General features: G+C 33.6%; 4 protein-coding genes across 6 annotated transcripts; 1 reads left to right on the top strand and 3 right to left on the bottom strand.

Annotated features, from left to right (window-relative positions):
* Nucleotides 1–702: 702 nt before the first annotated feature.
* On the bottom strand, nt 703–3,428 carry LOC140971576 (probable nucleoredoxin 2). Of its 2 annotated transcripts, none has more exons than XM_073433903.1 (3): nt 3,158–3,428; nt 1,738–2,286; nt 703–1,470 (listed from the first exon to the last, which is right to left on the bottom strand). In XM_073433903.1, exons 1-3 carry the CDS (start codon nt 3,275–3,277, stop codon nt 841–843), a joined length of 1,299 nt encoding a protein of 432 aa, XP_073290004.1. In that variant the 5' UTR covers nt 3,278–3,428; the 3' UTR covers nt 703–840. The 2 variants fall into 2 exon arrangements, with proteins under 2 accessions (XP_073290004.1, XP_073290005.1); XM_073433904.1 differs by having other exon boundaries at nt 1,783–2,286.
* Nucleotides 3,429–6,279: 2,851 nt separating this feature from the next.
* LOC140958379 (E3 ubiquitin-protein ligase ATL23-like) lies at nt 6,280–6,639 on the bottom strand. The gene has a single exon (XM_073415811.1). The coding sequence runs from the start codon at nt 6,637–6,639 to the stop codon at nt 6,280–6,282; it is 360 nt and encodes a 119-aa protein (XP_073271912.1).
* A 3,122-nt stretch (nt 6,640–9,761) lies between these two features.
* LOC140971574 (monooxygenase 2-like) lies at nt 9,762–12,217 on the top strand. Of its 2 annotated transcripts, none has more exons than XM_073433900.1 (7): nt 9,762–9,915; nt 10,011–10,104; nt 10,188–10,334; nt 10,411–10,479; nt 10,762–10,924; nt 11,011–11,242; nt 11,349–12,217. In XM_073433900.1, the coding sequence occupies exons 1-7, from the start codon at nt 9,882–9,884 to the stop codon at nt 11,897–11,899; spliced, it is 1,290 nt and encodes a 429-aa protein (XP_073290001.1). In that variant the 5' UTR covers nt 9,762–9,881; the 3' UTR covers nt 11,900–12,217. The 2 variants fall into 2 exon arrangements, with proteins under 2 accessions (XP_073290001.1, XP_073290002.1); XM_073433901.1 differs by having other exon boundaries at nt 9,771–9,923.
* A 162-nt stretch (nt 12,218–12,379) lies between these two features.
* Nucleotides 12,380–17,822, bottom strand: LOC140971575 (probable cinnamyl alcohol dehydrogenase 6). The gene is made up of 6 exons (XM_073433902.1): nt 17,696–17,822; nt 15,511–15,624; nt 15,203–15,430; nt 13,307–13,595; nt 12,775–12,928; nt 12,380–12,683 (listed from the first exon to the last, which is right to left on the bottom strand). The coding sequence occupies exons 1-6, from the start codon at nt 17,788–17,790 to the stop codon at nt 12,439–12,441; spliced, it is 1,125 nt and encodes a 374-aa protein (XP_073290003.1). The 5' UTR covers nt 17,791–17,822; the 3' UTR covers nt 12,380–12,438.
* Between the last annotated feature and the right edge of the window lie 1,841 nt (nt 17,823–19,663).

Here is a 19,663-nt window from a genome sequence, read left to right as displayed (position 1 = left end):
TTTTTTGGGTTTGGGTTTTGATGAAATTTTAAGGTTAATGAATTAAAATTAAAGAAAATGAACGAAAATGGCAAGCCAATCACATTTGTTGAAATAACTCCTATTTCTAGAATAAGGCGAAAGAAAATGAAACTAAAGGGCAAAAATTTTACCCTTTCAATGCTCTTCACATAAAATTTAACCCTAATCTTCAATACGACTTGACTTAGACATTGAATAAGATTGAAAAAGGATGTCTTTAAATATGGCATCATGCTTTGTAAATCCATACATCCAACTATGAATGTTACATCACGTAATATAAATATTTTATAATTGTTATGTTTCATGTTTCTATAAAATTTAAAAACAAAAAAATAATTTTATTTTTATTTAACGAATATTTTACCTGAATAAAAAATTATTAAAAATAAATTAAATAGGGATAAATTGATAAACGAATAGGAAAAATAATAGTAAACTAATGCACCGACGCGCTTGTATAATATTTTTTTTAAAATTAATTTGATTTATATTTAAATGAAGATCAAAATATAATTATAAGAAATAGTGAAGAACTACATTGTAATTTTGGTATATAAATTAAAAAATAAATTGAAAAATAAAAGAATAAAAAAATGACCTCAATAAAAATTGAACATATAACCTAAACCCTAACAAATAATGACTCTATCCGCTGAATNGCAAGTAAATTCAAAGAACTCAGCAAATCATATAGATTTCAAATTAAGATTACTGGTCCCAAATCTTTCACATGATTCGTTTGGTGCATTAATAAACACATAATACGAGAGAATTCTCCTCCTCGTATGAGCAAAAAGAAATAACACTTGAATTTAATTAACTTTCGATTACAAAGTCATGCTCCACATCTCGAACACACTTGGGATGAACTTCATACCCACAGTCTATACACTGGTACGCCCATCCGAACCCTTGCTCATCGCAGTCGCAGCATATAAATGGGCCGCCTCCATTGCCCTCCGACACCAAAGTTAACCCATGGCCATGCCTGAAATGGTACCTCAATTTCGGAAAATTTTCGGCCTCTTCATCGTTTTTCATCTCGAGCGATCTTATTCTTACTTGGGTGAATGGATAGGCATTTTCTTGATACAGGTTGATGAGGTTCCGGCCTTCTTTGGTCACGGTTTTCCCATCCGGACTCAGTATTACCAAGCTTGGGATACTTTGAACGTCGAAATACTTGATGAGATTTTTTATCGTTGGATCTGAAAATGGCAGTGCAAGCCATGGCATGGTGCAGAAATGTGAGTCGAAGGATGATTCGTCCTTGTCACTTGATATGAAGACTATTTCGAAGGAATCATTATTGTCACTGATGGTGGATTCTTGCTTGATCTTATGGTATATTGAGGCTAACTTGGGGGTGAATTTCACCCCTGGGGAGCACCATTGAGCTGAGAAATAAAGTCCAATTGTTTCTCCCATCAAAGAAGCAACAGGCACCTGAAAAAAACAAAAACACTCCTCAACTTCTTGGTGATGTGAATTAATGGTTAGACACCAAAAGCTGCTATGTACTAATTGATAAAGATCGTCGACTCCCGTTTGATGGTATAAGAGTTAGATTTTAATTATCCTCCTCGATCGATGATGATAAAAAAAACACCAAATACACTCAATAATTAAATAGTATCGAACTTCGGAAATAAAAAAGTTGACAGTGGGTGTTAACAGTTTGTGAAATTCATCAATAATAAACAGAATAATTACCTCAAAAGGCTCAAATCCTATGAACCAAACCAGGCCACTAATTACCTTTTCAGGCATGGAATGACTCACAAGAAAATCTCTTTCAGGGGTAGTCAGCAACTCTTTGAGAGTCTGGTTTTCACGCTTCTCCTTCTCCTCCTCCATCAGCTCCTCCAATCTCTCTTTGGTGAATGGGTACGCCCGTGCTCCATACCGATCAATAACATCGATCCCATTTTCAATTCTTGAATCTTGTTTATCATAGTAATTTGGCAGTAGAATGATTAAGCAAGGTATACTTTCGACATTGAACCTCAGATTCAAGGCCCTTTTTGTTGTCGTAGCCGAAAATGGAATCGAAAGCCATGGCATGGAAGATCGGTATTCATCGTAGGAGTCAAGGTCTTCATCAGATGAAACAAAGACTACTTCGAAACCTGGATCAACGTTTCTCTTCTTGAGTTGCTCGTAAGTATTGACCAACGTTGTGGTGAATTTTCGACAAGGTGGAAACCAGTTTGCAGAAAAGTATATGCCAATGACTTTGCTTTGGATATCAGAGATTCTTACCTGACAAAAAAAGCGACAATTTAAAGGATAAACGTGGAATCAAGTTGAAAATTTTTCAAGACTACAAAGTGGACTTATGCGTCAAATTGAATCAAGCATTCTATCGAAGTAGGCATAGATGTAAGGTACTGGTAAAGTGATCAACTTCCTAAGCTTTTGAAATAATTACAAGGCTAAGACGTAACCATTTGCAAGTCATATTTAATTCCCATCACCCAAATACTCCAGCAAATTGGTATTGAAAAGCTTAGGAAGTTGATCATACATCCAAACAATAAGATTGCTTTTGTGTGGCCACAGATATCCGATTTGATAAGGTAGGTGACTATTAATTAAGTTAAACCCGAGGGTTTACAAGTCCTCACCAAAAGGCAGCCATGCGAGTTCCCATCACCAGAAAAATAATAAAATAAGATTGCCTCTCTTCTTAAAATTCAGGCGGATGTATCAAACTAGTTTCAAGGTTTGAGCTCCATTATTTGGACTTATGGCACAATATTTTGAGGATGGAGGTGCAAATTTGGGAAGGACCCACATTCTGCACAATAGCTTCTAGTCAATTTCGATAAAAAAAGACTTACGTTGCTACAAAAGATTGATTCTGATACATGTATCAAAATGTAAAATAACAATAATCAAAAGTGGATCGTTACAGGTATCAACCGGCACATTTGATTGCCAGCATAAGCAAGCATCCATGCACATTTTTCGACCATATGAAATTAACAAAAGAAGGTGTTGATCTCACATAACCAAGCAAATTAATTGGATAATCCATACAAGGGACGACACTCCCCAAAGAGGCAAGCAGAAAGAAGTGTTCAACTTACACCGAAATGGTTTTAATCCTTAAAACTGCTAAACCAGTTACCTGGTCCGCAGTGGAAGATAGCAGAAAATCGTCATCTTTGGAGCACAAAAAAGAGTACAATCCCCCTTGAGGGCTCTTGTTACTCGAATCAACTCCATTCCGGTTCAGCTCTTCCCCCATGGTTTCCCGTCTCTGTGCTGGCCAAAAGGCTCACCCGCAGCAGCAAGATTCTACTCTTTGTCCTCTGCTTTAATCACTAATAATTCAATGCATATTCTCCCACATAAATTATAACGCCGCTAATAAAAAAAACAAGCAACACGTAGCCTCCTCTCAAGTTTCACCCATTAAAAAAAAATCGAATTATGTAAAAAAATATTAAAGTTAAAACTACAAATTACCCCAGTGAAGTGGGATTGTGCCACGTACAAAGTGTATGATTTGACTGCGTGACGTCAAAAAGAAAGTATTCGTTTGCTGAATGAAACTAGGACCAATGCTTGAATGCCTTAATTTGTGCACTTGTCACGTGTCCACAATACGCCGCTGCCTTGAAGTAGACAGAGCACTAAATAAATAAATGAGTCGGATTTCTCATCGTACACGTATCATCCTATTTCCCTCCAATTGCATTCTGGCGCCTGTTATCGAGGAATCAGCTTTTAGGTAAGCAAAGACTTCAATTATATATATTTCAGGCTCCCTGTTTTTTAAGGTTTTATTATGTCAGATTTTTAAATTAAAATAGAGTTAATTTTATGTAGGAGTCATGTGTCTTTTTTTGGTTTACGGTGTAACCAAATTGTACTTGAGATAAAAATTGGAATAAAATAATTTCTTATTGTACATGAGATATTTATCAAGCATAAATTAAATTTTTATTTCCATTTGAAAGCTGCCGTGACGTATGTACATTCAAGTTGAGTGATGTAATGGAAATGATTTTACTTAATAATAAAATAAAAAAAAGTTTAGTGATGTATCTGAGAAAGTAGTTTCACTAAAACTCCATCAAATGAAGTACGTAGCATCCCCAAATAGGTAAGTTTTAGACGATGTCAAATATGACCAAACATCGCAATCAAATTTCAAGTCTTATAAGTTTAAACGGATTTAACATGTTATATCAAACGAAAAAAATTGTTTTTTTGTTTTTTTACACTTAATATGATCGACAAAAATAATAATCACATTTTCACACTTGCGAAACTTTCTCTTCATATTTAATCGTGCTTAAACGAAGTCGATATTTTTTTTTTCCTTTTTGAACATTGCCAAATAGTATTCCTTCTATTAGCTAGTCTATTAAAGAGTAAAAATATAGAGAAAAATAGTTTTTTCGCAATAATTAAATTTAAAGTATTCGTTCGATAATTGGGGAAATAATCAAAGCATCTAAGTGATCCATAGTTTGAAATTTAATAAATGGTAACTAAAACAATAAATAAAAAAAAACTAGATCTCGATTGACCATTCAAATTCAAATCGCTTTCCGAACTCTATTCTTCGTAGTGGGCTTTTTATTTGGCCTGTTTTTCGTAACCTAATCTTTAAAACCCAGTTAACACGACCAAAATCTATTTTTTTTAAAAAAATAAAAATAAAAAATAAATGTCCCAATATTTTTTAAAAAGAGATTTATTTCAATAAACCTGACGTAAAGAAAAATTATAAAACATAAAAGGCGGGTGGGTGTAGGTCAAATTTTTTGGGTTTGGGTTTTGATGAAATTTTAAGGTTAATGAATTAAAATTAAAGAAAATGAACGAAAATGGCAAGCCAATCACATTTGTTGAAATAACTCCTATTTCTAGAATAAGGCGAAAGAAAATGAAACTAAAGGGCAAAAATTTTACCCTTTCAATGCTCTTCACATAAAATTTAACCCTAATCTTCAATACGACTTGACTTAGACATTGAATAAGATTGAAAAAGGATGTCTTTAAATATGGCATCATGCTTTGTAAATCCATACATCCAACTATGAATGTTACATCACGTAATATAAATATTTTATAATTGTTATGTTTCATGTTTCTATAAAATTTAAAAACAAAAAAATAATTTTATTTTTATTTAACGAATATTTTACCTGAATAAAAAATTATTAAAAATAAATTAAATAGGGATAAATTGATAAACGAATAGGAAAAATAATAGTAAACTAATGCACCGACGCGCTTGTATAATATTTTTTTTAAAATTAATTTGATTTATATTTAAATGAAGATCAAAATATAATTATAAGAAATAGTGAAGAACTACATTGTAATTTTGGTATATAAATTAAAAAATAAATTGAAAAATAAAAGAATAAAAAAATGACCTCAATAAAAATTGAACATATAACCTAAACCCTAACAAATAATGACTCTATCCGCTGAATTACACATAACTTGCATTAAAATTTTAACATTTTATTAATATATATAATTATTAAAACAGACCATGACACTAAAATTAGTTACTCTAAGTATCTCAAACTTAATAAAGCAGTATAAATATGAAAATTGAATTATATAATTGACATGGATATTTTTTTAAAAAAATTCAGTCTAAACACATTAGAAAGTGGAGTAAATGGATGTACGCATCATTTATTTAAAATGCGAAATACGAGTATAATTTGTCATTGCCTGCTGTAAATAATAAATGCGAGGTACGTAATAAATTATTGTAGTAATCGAAATACAACTCGTTCGCTCGAATGCTCTGATAATCAATCACTCATCTGTCACCCAAATCAAGTTGCAAATTAGTTCCATTCTCCTGTTTTTTTCCTCAGTTCATTCCATCGTCGTTAATTATTTTAATTTTTACAGTGAATGTCTTAAGAGATGGACATTCTATTGACTTATTTATATTTTTTTATATGTATTTCTTCTAATGTATAAAATAAGAGGTAAAAGAGATTTGATTCTGAACTCTATATTTTTTTTCCCATTTTCATGTAAAAATCCTTGCACGATTTGAAGATTCAAAAATACGCAAAATGTGGGAAATATTAGAAGGAATAGGCTAACGAGGGAAAATAATCCAAATAGAAAATATGATAATTAAATGTATGTTGTAAACATACAAAAAAAAAAGATTAAAATTGAATATTATTAATTCCCCCGCCGCCAATAATATTCCCCCTGAGACGGTCTGCTTTCCATCTTATCATCTTCCTTCCCTTCTGTTCAACACGGATTCTCCTCAGTCGAGTCGAAAAAATCCGGCTCAATAACGACCCGACAAATCGGGCAAGCCGAGTTTTTCGACAGCCAGGTATCAATGCACTCTGCATGAAACCCATGGTTGCAACCGGGAATCAGTTTAACTGGTTGCTCGCTCCCAATTTCATCCAAACAAACCGCACAATCGGACTCCGGAAGCAAATCCTCACCAGTGACCTTCGGTAGCTTCTCCAGTTCGGCGGCCGAGAGCCCATTTTTCTGGACTCGCTTTACCGACCGTAGCTCCGGGTTACCGCTTGCATTGTTCGTGTTCGCCGCATCGTAACACAAGAGACAGACGTAAATCAGGATCACCGATGTCATACCTACGCACGGTAGAAAAAGAGTAAGAAAGACCGATACATTCATTCTTTTGGACTTTCTTCTGTGTCTTTTTTAAAAATTTCTGCCTGGATTTCCGGGGAAAAAAAAGGTTTTTTGAATCTGAGATTTTCTTCCTTTAATTCTTAGGGGTTAGAGTACTGCAGTGACGCAGTTAATTTCTAAGAGACGGGCACAAGAGATAGTGGGTTTATATATGTAGATAAATTTCAATTCATCCCTGGACTCTTACGACCTAGACTAACTCCACCCCCAAAATTCTAAATTTGTACATGTGATTCTAAAAAACATTATGTAGTCATTATTAAAAAAATAAATAAAAAGGAGTATTCCCTATGTTTCTTGTAGTAGAGGTAGAGGTTTAATTTAGAGCGGTTTGGCTAGAATATATAAGGAATTCCAGTTGCATCTAAGTAGGGGTGAACAAAATTTCGGTTAAATCGAATTAACTGATCGAACCGAGCCAATTCAAAAATTCGGTTCGGTTATTTCGAAAATTCGGTTTTCAAATTAAAAAAATCGGTTATATCGGTTAATTCGGTTCGATTACGTTTTTCAAAATTTTGAAATCGGTTAACCGAATTAACCGATATAATAAATACTATTATTTAATAAATTTTTATTATTTATCAATTGTTATATATTTAAAATTTTTATTTTAAAATAACCCTAATTCTAATCTATGGTTTCGTTCTCACTTCTCTAACTGAATTTCTCGTTCTCACTTATCTATTCTCCATTTGTGTAGACTGTAGTGTTCAAGAAAAATTACTTATATAATTAAAGTTAAATCACAATTTTTTTTAAAACTAATCAAATAACCGAACGAATTAACCGATTTTAATTCGGTTCGATTTTCATCGGTTATGAAAATTAATTCGGTCGATTCGATTATGACTAAATATTTCATTTCGGTTCGGTTCGGTTATTACTAATTCGGTTCGGTACCGAATGCTCACCCCTACATCTAAGCTTGTTAATATAAGAGAGTCACATGTTGACGAGTTCGTGGACGTTATTATATGGAGAATTAATTCAAATCTATAAGGGTGTAGTACAATTTTTAAAGTATTTTAGTATGATATGAGAAAATTGTGTAAATATTAAATAAGTTAACGATCTAAATTGTACAAGGTATAGTATGCTTTTATCTTATTTAATTTAATCAATATAAATATCATATGAATTTAATAGGAATTATATATATACAATTCCTATTAAAAAGGACAAAATTGTGGGAGACAAAGTGAACACGTACATGTCCATGCACGGCCTTACTTCGACACAAAGTTTTATGCATGGCTATATTTATATCCACGCACACACACTTTTTAGCAATTTTCGGAACCAAGTACAAAATCTTCAAATATCGGGCTTTTATAAAGTCATCTCTAATATTTATTAATTTTTAATAAAAATATTACGTCGTACATAATTCTAAAAAAAACACTATATTTTCTTATTTTATATCAACGTAACTTACTGGAATACATCTATATAAATACATATGAATACAACCATTAAAATTACTTAGCGTAATACCGTTTGTAAGCAGTATATCGTTGCATGTCTATTGTAGTTTAATTATATAATAATACACTTTTTTTTTGTAAAAATGATTGCATTAAATTGATTTAATATATATATCATTTTTGTTTTAAAAAATTACATTTTAATAGTTTCTTATATAGATATTGTTGGTAAAAAAAAAAACTCTTCTTTAGGAAATGGAGAGGAAACAAGAAAAGTGAATAGTTATGAGAAAAGTATTGGCTGGAACCACGAAAATGATCCGTTGTCCTTAAAGCATTATTTTCACCCTTCATATGATTGCTATTGGGTTTTTAAAGTGCAAATAGCTTGTGTGATTTTCCAAGCTTTGCGTTATTATTTGTATAGAAATACCAAAGAATACTACGGAACTTGGAAAATGTATTCAGAAAATTTGATAATTTTTGGGGAGATTGTGTTATATATGTCATATAAATATTTAGTCACTTGTATTCAGAAAATCATTCTCCGTTATTTTTAGATATTGGAACATCGATCTTTCCAATACGAAATTTCGATCAAAAGTTAACAATCGCAGCCTTTGAACTTGGTTACAACTTTTGAACCCAAAAAATAGAATAGCCAGAGCATAGAATAGATTGAGAATGGTTACAAGATAGAATAGTTTTCAATGCAACCCGTGAACAAATGCGTCATTCTTGGGAATAAATGTGGTTTTTCAATATTCACTTCTTTTACTTTTCTCCTTTTGCTATTCTATCTTTTACTCTTCTATTTTTATTATTTTTTTCACATTTCTATTTTTTTTAAATGAACAATTTCCAACATATATTTTGTCAAAAAGATTTGATATGGTTTATGAACAAAAAATAGTTACTATTACCAATAAATTCTTAAATCACAAAAGACGCCATTCCTCGTAACTATCCAAAAAATAAAAAGTAACGACTTTTTGGGATTTCGTGATATAGAGAAAGTCGACGTGCGAACGGTCTATTATTAGGAAGTATGCTTAATTTAGAAACTTTTTGTTGATTTTGGGTTTTATTAAATTTACCAAAAAAAGATTTAAATTAGGTCTCATTATTTTGTATATAATAAAATATTTGGTGACTTGAAATCAAATTTTATCTCATTCATCATGTGGGGATTTTTAAGGAAATTTTTTTTAATAGCGGAATCGAATGTCGATAAAGATGGCGCCTCTCGTAGGCTTAATTTATAATTGGGGAAAGATAACAGAAAACAGCCGAACCGTAACGAAGAAACTTAGCCGGAGAAGAGGGCTTTCATTAATATATTTATTTATTACATAAAAAAAGATATTGAATTGAAAATATAATAATTAGGAGACCGGGCTTACCCCAATTGGTTGGTCTCACCCTTTCCCTATCCTAGTCTTGGGTCGAGTCCTNATATAATTTAAAAATTTTATTGACATCAGTCAAAACATGTGTGCGTTTAAATATAAATTGTGATGAAAATGTTGCATCATTAAATATTATTTAATTATCAAAGACTAATAAATGGAATCAAAGAGTGAGTAAGATATAAAAATGGAGGAGTTTCACTGTAATTTATCAAGAATTCTCAACTGGCGGCTCAATGTAGTATTCAACCGGCGGCCAACTTGCTGAGTCAAAGCATTCATGCGTGCTTCACTCCAAAGGTTTTTTCCTAAACTTTGCGATTAAAATATTCCTCTCATATAAATGCCCAATCAAATCAAACTAAGTGGAAAATATGGTACATTGGTAAAAATTCTCAAGAACAGGAGCCTGTTTCTATAAATTTAGCTGCTTTATTTGAAACAACTTACTTCGTCTTCCATTCCAATTCAGACAAGATTAATCTAATGGACTCGGCGAAATGTGAAAATATTGTTGTAGTTGGGGCTGGCATTTCGGGTCTGGCCACGGCATTGGGGCTTCACAGGTATCGGCGTATGTTCAGATTCGAATAGTTAAGATTTTGTTTGTAGTTGTTGTTTTTTTGTGCTGATGATATGACTTTTGAAGATTGGGGATACGGAGCCTGGTGTTAGAATCATCGGAGAATTTAAGGATTACTGGGTTTGCGCTGACGATGTGGACAAATGCGTGGAGGGCGCTGGATGCACTTGGGATTGGAGATTTGCTGAGGAAAAGCTCTGTGCAAATTCAAGGGTGGGTCTATCTCCAATAATAAAATAAATTGTTCTTTATTTTGATTTAGACGTTTTGAAGTAATTGTTGGATGCAGATATCAACTTGCTTCAGCGAATTCCAACCAACCTACTTCTCAGAGATCCTCTGAGGCAAATGTCAAATTGTGAGTTTCGCAGCTTTTAAGTTGCCACAAATGGAAATTGAAAACAAAACTTGCTATGTTATGGTCTCTTCATTTATTTTAGTTGATATAATAAACTATACATAGTTTAGTCGCTAAATTAACCTTAATTAGTTCATCTGGTGTGGGTCATCGGTCCACATAACAAAATCATATCCCTTTTGGTCGTGAAATATACACAGAGTAACTTTCAAATATGTATATAGAATCCAAAATATTTTTTTGGAATTGATTTTCAGATAACCATTTTTTTTTTTTTTGCAGCAAATTTGAAAACCGATGTGTGAGAAGGAAAATTTTATTAGAAACCTTGGCGGGTGAATTGCCGGAGGGAACCATCCGATTCTCTTCAAAAGTTGTTTTGATCGAAGAATCTGGGAAATTCAAACTAGTGCATCTTGCCGATGGATCGGTTATAAAAACTAAAGTATCTTCGAGATGTCCTTGCAAATCATGTTTTTCGTATTAGCACACAAAAATCAAGAATTATTGATGTTTTCATCCTAAATTCAGGTGTTGATTGGGTGTGATGGAGTGAATTCTATAGTAGCAAAATGGCTGGGGCTTCAAAATGCAGTTAGCTGTGGGAGATCATCAATAAGAGGATTTGTAAACTACCCGAATCCACACGTATACGAACCGAAGATCCACGTGCATCTGGAGGGTGGAGTGCGATATGGCCTTATTCCTAGTAGTGACAAAAGTGTGTATTGGGCATGCACTTTCGATCCTTCCATCTTCAAACGTAAGTCGTTAGCGTAAACACGATTTCTTATATGTACTTTCCTGGCATTTTTACTTTGAAAGATTAGTTTTGGACACAACGGGGATTTTGTATCTGTAAACTACAGATGAAGGGGACGAACCAACCCCTGCAGAAATGAAGCAATTTGTGGTGGCCAATGTTCGAAGTGCACCAATACAAGTATCTGACGTTTTAGGGAGAACCGAGTTAGACTTCATCAACTATGCTCCTTTGAAATTCAGACTACCTTGGAACATTTTACTAGGAAATATTCTGAAAAACAACGTTTGTGTAGCCGGGGACGCGTTTCATCCTATGACACCGGATTTGGGGCAAGGTGGATGTTCCGCCTTGGAAGGCGGTGTTATTCTTGCTAGGTGTCTTGGTGAGGCTTTCTTAGCAAAAACGAAAGGACACGAGCAAGCAAACGATGATGAATTTGTGAGAATTGAAAAGGGGTTGGAGAAGTATGTCAAAGAAAGGAGATGGAGATGTTTTAGCCTTATTAGTATTGCTTATTTGTTTGGTTTGGTTCAACAAAAAGAAGGGAAGGTCATCAGCTATTTGAGGAAGAAGTTCTTGAGTAATTATTTTGCGGTGACTATGGTGAAGATGGCTGATTTTGAATGCGGGAAGTTGAGTGTTCCGATTCCTTGAAGTTGGATGAGTGATGCTTGCCATCTAATGTTTTTCTATTTTTAAATTTTATAATATTCTACGACGGGCTCGAATCGAGTCCATGACCTTAGTTTTTTTTACTAGGGGTGGGGGATCGTGAATTGTGATGTTACTTGACCAAGAGGTCAGTGGCAGTCCATGACCTTATTGATTGGAAGAATAAGTTAATGTGGTGAAAGAGCATTAATCTTTATAATTTTATTTATTTTGAAATGAAAGTGATTGTCGAAATAATGAAAATCTCATTTATGTTTTCAAGTGTTTTCAAGTTTTTTAATTAAAGAAATGAAATTGCAAGTGTTGGCTTCTTTTATATATTAGATAGATTAACGAGACACATATATTATATATGTTCTTAAAAAATTATTAATTACTTTTTATTTGAGATGATGGTGATCAAGTCCAAACCTGAAGGATGCGAGCTCCTTCATAACTCAAGCTACACAATGCCATAAAAGATTGGATTATTCATCATGAATTTTAAAAGTTTACAGATAAAATAAGCATGAACGACTTTGTCAATACAGAAACTCAGATAACGAAGAAAGCTGTAGAATTCTCTGAAGTTTGGAAGATTCTCCGGCAATATCGATCACGAAACGATACTTGACATCATTGTTCGCGAGCCGATCCAACGCTTCATTGATATTTTGGGTGGTGACAACTTCAATGTCACATGTTATGTTGTGTTTCCCACATAAATCCATCATCTCTTGTGTTTCTTTTATGCTTCCTATCATACTCCCTTTCACCACTCTTTTCCCTACGAATAATTTTCATATATAAATATCTTTATACAAGTAATTAAAGGTTGAAAAATCTTATTTGTTTGGGAAGCTAGCTGGCTAGCTTACCAAAAATCAATGGGAAAGATGGAAGATCAATGGGCTCATCCGGTGCGCCCACTATCACCAGAGTCCCGTTCACCTTCAATAACTCCAAGGTTGGTCCAAGGGAGTGTTTGGCAGATACTGTGTCCAAAATAAAATCTAGTGTCCTTTTCTTGGACTGCCCATAATAAGTAGCATTAAAATAAATTAGTTGTTAGAAAACAGGAATCCAACAATTTCAAAAAATAATTACGAATCCCTGTGCTAATACATCCCATATTCTAGCTAGACAATGCTTGGAACTTGCTTTTTTTATTCATAAAAAGCAAAAATTATTTGGAAGAGGGAATCTAGCTTACTCCCATCAAGGGTTGCTTTCAAACAAAAAATGTAACATTCTTGTTGATGTGAAATTGATCTCTTAACCATTGAATCGTTTAATATACGGCAAAATATCAAAGATTTCCATACTAAGTTGATCGAACTAGTCACATATTTTGTGTTGTATATCTACACGATTCGCGTAAAAAAATAACGTACGGGTCAGGGAACAAACCAGCATTTGTTTAGTATTGGTGCTGAGAATGAAATCATCAGCACCTAGTCTCTCTTTGGCTTCTGTCTCTTTGGAGGGAGATGTGCTAATTATAGTTACATGATGCCCAAAAGCCTTTGCAAATTTGACAGCAACATGGCCTAGGCCTCCAAGTCCAACTATGCCTACTCTTTTCCCACTTGAGTCCACCAAGTTATTGTCTTTCATAGGACAATACACAGTGATTCCAGCACATAAAAGAGGCGCCGCAGCATCCATCGCCAAGTTCTCCGGCACACGTACCACATATCTTCGTTACAAGTAAATTTTTTCATAAGGCGAATAAATGGTTTCGTCGGAAAATATTTGTTCCAGATGTTTAAAAAGTTGGGATTGGGAGTTAGGTTAGGACTAACGAGGCCATCTCCAACCCAAAATATCAATGTTCAATTAGTTTCTAATAATTAATTGATTAAAATAACTAGTTAAATTTATTTAAACAATTTCTTTAATTTATTTAAATAATTAAACATGTTACTTAACGTAATGTAATGATAAAATACATTGCACATACACATAAAAATAATATTAAGATAAAAATCGAGACAGAAATTTGAGTAAACTGAATCCACTACAAGAAAAAAGGCCTACGACAACGATTTTTCCCCGTTGTTGTAGGCCTTTTAAAACCGTTGTTAGAAGCCCTGTGGTTAAAGGGTGTGCTCAAAGACAACGGTCGTAGACGTCTAAAGATGACGGTGAAAAACCGTTGTCGTAGGTATACAAAACCGTTGTTAAAGGTCATGTGGTTAAAGAATTCGCTAAAAGACAACGGTTTTAGAGTGTTGTTGTAGTTACAATTTGCGACGGTTTTTCATCGTTACCCGTCGCTAAATTTAGCGACGGCCGTAATTAAAATAGTCGCTAAAGAGTTCAATTTCGTCGCTAATATTAGCGACGGTGTTTTATGCTTTCCGTCGCTATTTTTGTCAGTAAAATAAAAAAAAAATTCAGTCGAAAATATTATATTCTTGATTTTTAAAATTTATTAAACTTTAAAAAAAAACGAAATTAAAATTGTGTAAGGGAGAAAAATTTTTTAAGTGTTGTGAAGTGGTAAAAATTTATTAATCTTTAAAGAGAAAAACGAAATTAAAATTGTGTAAGTGAGAAAAATTTTAAGTGTTGTGAAGTGGTAGGGTAGAAAATGGACTGAGGGTTGGGATATTTATAGACAGTTTGCGACAGTTTTGATTAAACCGTCGCAATTAGCGACAGTTATTTTTTTAACTGTCGCCGATTTAAAATTAGCGACGCTTTTATAAGAACTGTCGCTTTATTTAGCGACGGTTAAATATAAATCGTCGCTAATTATAGATCGGCGACGGTTTAATAAAACTGTCGCTAAATGTAGCGAAGGTTATACAAAACCGTCGCTAAATTTAGCGACTGTTTTTGGAAAACCGTCGCTATATCTACATCGGTGACAGTTTTACTTAAAACAGTCGCAAATTTTAGCGACGGGTATACATAAACCGTCGCAATATTTAAATTAGCGACGGTATAGTATAACCGTCGCTAAATTTAGCGACAGATTTTACTTAGGCCGTCGCGAAATCTAATATTGACATCAAAATTTGTAGAAAAACCAGTTGAAAGACAACAGTTTTTTACAAACCGTTGTCGTAGTCCAAAAAAAAAACGCTCATAGACAACGGTTTTTAAAAAGCGTTGTCGTAGATATATCAAAGACAACGGTTTTAAAGAAACTGTTGTCTTTGAGCGGATTTTTTTAGGCTACGACAACGGTTTTAAAAACCGTTGTTAAAATTAAAAAGACAACGGTTTTTGTTATAACCGTTGTCTTTGATGTGTTGTTAAATAGGATTTTTTTTGTAGTGATCAGAAACAATTTACCTGTGATCCGCGACAAGAAATTCGGAGTAGCCCCCATAAGTGATGGAACCATCCCAGAAAATGCCATTGTAGGTGAACTGAACTTGGTCGCAGTAATTCTCTTGATCGTCCTTGCAAAACTCGCAATCCAGGCACGTAGCAGCCAAGCACCCCACTCCCGCCCGATCTCCCACCTTGAACTTGGTCACATTGCTCCCCACTTTCGTTATAATCCCAGTAATTTCATGCCTGATTTAATCAACCATAAGGAGATTGATATTAGTGTATGTTAGATTTAAAGATTACGAGTCAAAAATAAAAACAATTACCCGGGAACCACAGGGTACATGGTAATGCCCCAGTCGTTCTTGATATGATGGATATCGGTGTGGCATACCCCACAATAAAGAATCTTGAGTGTAACGTCATTGATACCATTTTCTCTGATATACAAACACAGTAAAATCAACATGGCCATTTAAATGCATTAACTAGTTTTGCTAGTCCTGTGAAGACCGTGCAACAATTTGGAAGGAAGAAATGAAGGGCACAAATCTGGGACGAGATTCATTCAACCGATTACCTCGCAACTTAAGGAAAAACCAAAAATCACTCCATTGCAGCGTAAGTCTCGGACGTGTAACTCGAACAGAGAAGAGGCCACATTCAACTTGGGAGAGAAGAGTGTAATCACCCCTTTGACTAAGTAATTAGCAAAATTAATGGAGTGACAAAAGCTTACCTTTGGAGCTGAACATTCAAGCCTTTATATAAGGAGAACCGAAGGTAGTAAACCCACCTCACACATTGCAAACTCCTTCCCCGTTGCTGCAGAATTTTCGGAAGTATAGCTGCTGGAAAACAGATTTTTGATCCAATTTCCTGGCCAAAGTCGAAGCATTGTCGTGGCGTTTCGAAGTCCAGTTGCTATCATTGTTAATTCCCCTGCATCAACCGAGTTCCTGCTCATTCTTTCGAACTCAGTTGCTGCCCGAAGTTGGTCCAGAAATAGCCGAAAAGCTTGATCAAACAAGCTATCCAAAATCCCGAGAATTCCGCAACGGTTCGAAACAATTGCTGCCTTTTCTCCAAACCAAAATTCTGTCCACTTTCGAAGGTTATAGCAGCCTATTTCGGTCAAGATCGAAGCGTTACAGCAGCATAGTTCAAGCTTTGCCGCAACCTTGTTCGAGCGGAATTATTGTGGCGCACCTTTTAGCATTTCAATCCCAACGAAAATAGTAAGTGGGTTTTCTCCTTTGTTTCCTTTTGTTTTTGATATTATTAAATAAAATTGCACACTTATATTTATTTAAGTGGCCCTTGATATTTATACTCTTTTAATAAATATAGTCCACTTATTTGATTATTTTTAAAATGGACTTTTGCATATATAAATTATTATATAAAGGAATTGGCTCACTTATTTTCTTTTTAAGTGAGCATGATATATTTCGAAAATAAATTAAATATGACTTTGAAAATTCGATCGGCATGATATATTCGTTTCCATTTGTTATGAAATCCCCTGAATTATTCGTTGTTCGATATCAGTTATAATATTTGAAAGCATGTTGAATTATTTGAAATGCACTGTAATGATTCGATTTAGAAATGGTAAAGGAAATTCCGAACTTTGATATTTTCTGTTTAGGCCCTGATGCGGTGGGTTATAATAACCGTTCCTTTGGCCTCGCCCCTTAGAGGAGTAACATATAGGGGACTGATCAGTAAAACCATAGAAAATGAGATGATTTTCAGTGCTATATTCGTATTTTGTTAGTATTTGATTCAACATGCTTAATATTGAAATTACGATAATTTATTCGTATGTATATCCTCGATATTTGTTATGCACGATCGGCCCCCATTTACTGAGTATTTCCCAAAATACTCACCCCTTACATTCCCACCCAGATAAGAACGAGGAACAAACTGAGAATGAAGAGCAAGATTACTTTTGGGGATGGTGATGAAGCGAATCCAATTCGAGACCAGTCGAATTTAATCCGTCTGTCAATTTTATCATCATGTATTTCGCTTCCGCATTTCGTTTTAATCGCATTGTAAAGACGATTACTTAATTATGAAATAGACTGGTTATTTTGATTACTACGAGGCTTGTTGTTTACAAATTGTGTGATTTTGAAACAACGCCGGTGTCGACTAACCCCGGTCTCGGGGCGTGACAAGTCCCGTATAGACAACAAATCCACAATGCATGATCATGATTCCATTTCCAAACACCACGAGGGTTGTTTCCAATCGATAATTAAATGATAAAAATCAACAATTCCCAAATGACGACTAACTGTACGATAACGCATAAGAGAAAAGCTCTCCCTTTTTTTTAAAAAAAAAAAAGAAATAAATACACAGAGTATTTTCATACAATATCTATCTCGATAAAGTTTGTTAGTTTATGAAGAAGCAAAAGTATCATGAACCTTGGCTTAATTCGTCAGCAACATGAATCACAGATTAATCAAGTCATGTTATCTGATATATAAATACCTGCGTTTAAAGGTGTAAGGAACTACTTTGCCAGAGGAATCATGGGCAGCCCAGCCGGAGACGGTCTGCGTGTGATGTGGAGTTGTTTGGGCCATTATAAATGTAGAAGAAAGCTCTGAGGTTTGAATAATAAATAAATAATATATTGGAGAACAGATGCCAATCTTTCAAATCATCAAAAAAATATTCATTTTTTTTAAACTTATCAAACATTATAAAAATAAATAAAAGGCTACTTAAATTTGTATTCTAGATTAGTAGCATAATTTAATATTTTGTTGACCTACACACTTGATTTCTGTTTGTTTATTTTACTTCCTAAGTAGACTATTAAGATTAATTAACCCGAGCATAATCATTTGTTTTTCCTGTACGGGAACAATATTAAAATTGATATATTATTAACAACTCGGGTCCATACTAATAAATTGTTTCCCAACAATCAACTAACCTGGCAGTGAGATCATTTCCTCCTCTTTTCCTTGTTCATAAATGAGATGGGTTGCCGGCAATATTTTTTGGTCTAAACTCATTAACTCTCCATAATTATATATAATGGATCCAAAATGGAATCTTGTGTACCTTTTGACTAATATAACAAGCATCCATATTATTAAATGACGTATATTACCTAGAATTTGCCTATCCTGTCTTTATTTTTGGGGGTAAAAGCACATATTCTTCAATTCTCTCCTATATTTAGGTTTGTATGTGTTTTTCACACAAATTAAAAAAATTATTGAAAAGGTAAATTTTATAAAGAAATTTCCTATTTTCCCTATGTTTTAATTGGATGAAAAAAATTAAAGGAAATTAAATTAAATAGAGGTAGATTGGTAAAAAGAGTTGAGAAAATAATATCAACTTGAATACATAATTTGGACGATCAGCCTGGTTTTGATCTCCTAGAACAAAAGTAAACTTTTGTAAATCCAAAGAAAGGCATTTGCAGTAATTAATCTCAATCCCAAACCGGAAGAATTTAAAGCATGAATCACCAATGCCTCAGCTAGTCAGCTACAACTGGTTCATGAAACTAGGGAGGCTGCCAAGAAACGCCATCATAACAGAGCCTTGAGAATGGCGGAGAAGACACCAGTAACCAATGATTGAGAAACACCGTCGCGTCCGCATTGCCTTTCAGGTAATTTTCCGGTGGTTTGCTCCAGCGTATTAAGTCATGCAGCCAGAGCGGAAAGAGGAATGGAACCCGGGTCTCCTGGGTGAAACCAATGTCGAACTCAAATTGAATATACATATTATTATAATTGAAAATAAAAACACTTTTGAATTTAAAAACAAAATCATTTAGATTATGTTTATAATTGATGAATTTCAATTCTATAGATTTTCAATATTTGTTAATCAGATAAGTGAGATCATAAATTTCAAATAAACTACTCATATGTTTATATAATATTTCATATGTTTATATAATATTTCATGTTAATTACGATATATTTCAAGTTCAACTAATAATAATATAGTTTGACATTCGTTATATTTTTTTTTACTAATGTGTGAATCTAACATTTGATTTATTATTTTATTGTAGACAAAAAAATATACATAATCGAAATCTATTTTCGCAAATACAACCTTAGAAATTCTTTGGTTTCGAGAAGATATTCATTGTTATACTGAATTTAAACTTTATCAGAACATATACAAAAATATGTCGAACACGGGAATATGCTTAATCCCATGAACATGAAAATATGTATTTCGACTCTTTGGGTTGGATTACCCATTCCTATTCTCAAACTTTCTTATTTATTTTCCTATTATTATTTTTTTATTTATTATAATACAAACGTGCATTTGGCACTAAAATGAAAATATGTATAATTAGTCAACAAGACTATAACTCATGACGTCAGCTTCCTATAAAAATTATTAACTCTTGGAAAAGGTTTAAATGTCAGCCTTATACATTAATATTGAGCTATGAGGAAAAAAGTAAAATGA

The sequence above is a fragment of the Primulina huaijiensis genome, chromosome 2, assembly GCF_012295235.1.
Source record: "Primulina huaijiensis isolate GDHJ02 chromosome 2, ASM1229523v2, whole genome shotgun sequence".
Lineage (NCBI taxonomy): Eukaryota > Viridiplantae > Streptophyta > Magnoliopsida > Lamiales > Gesneriaceae > Primulina > Primulina huaijiensis.
The sequence above is the reverse complement of the archived record's forward strand: the minus strand, read 5'-3'. Positions and strand labels throughout refer to the sequence as shown.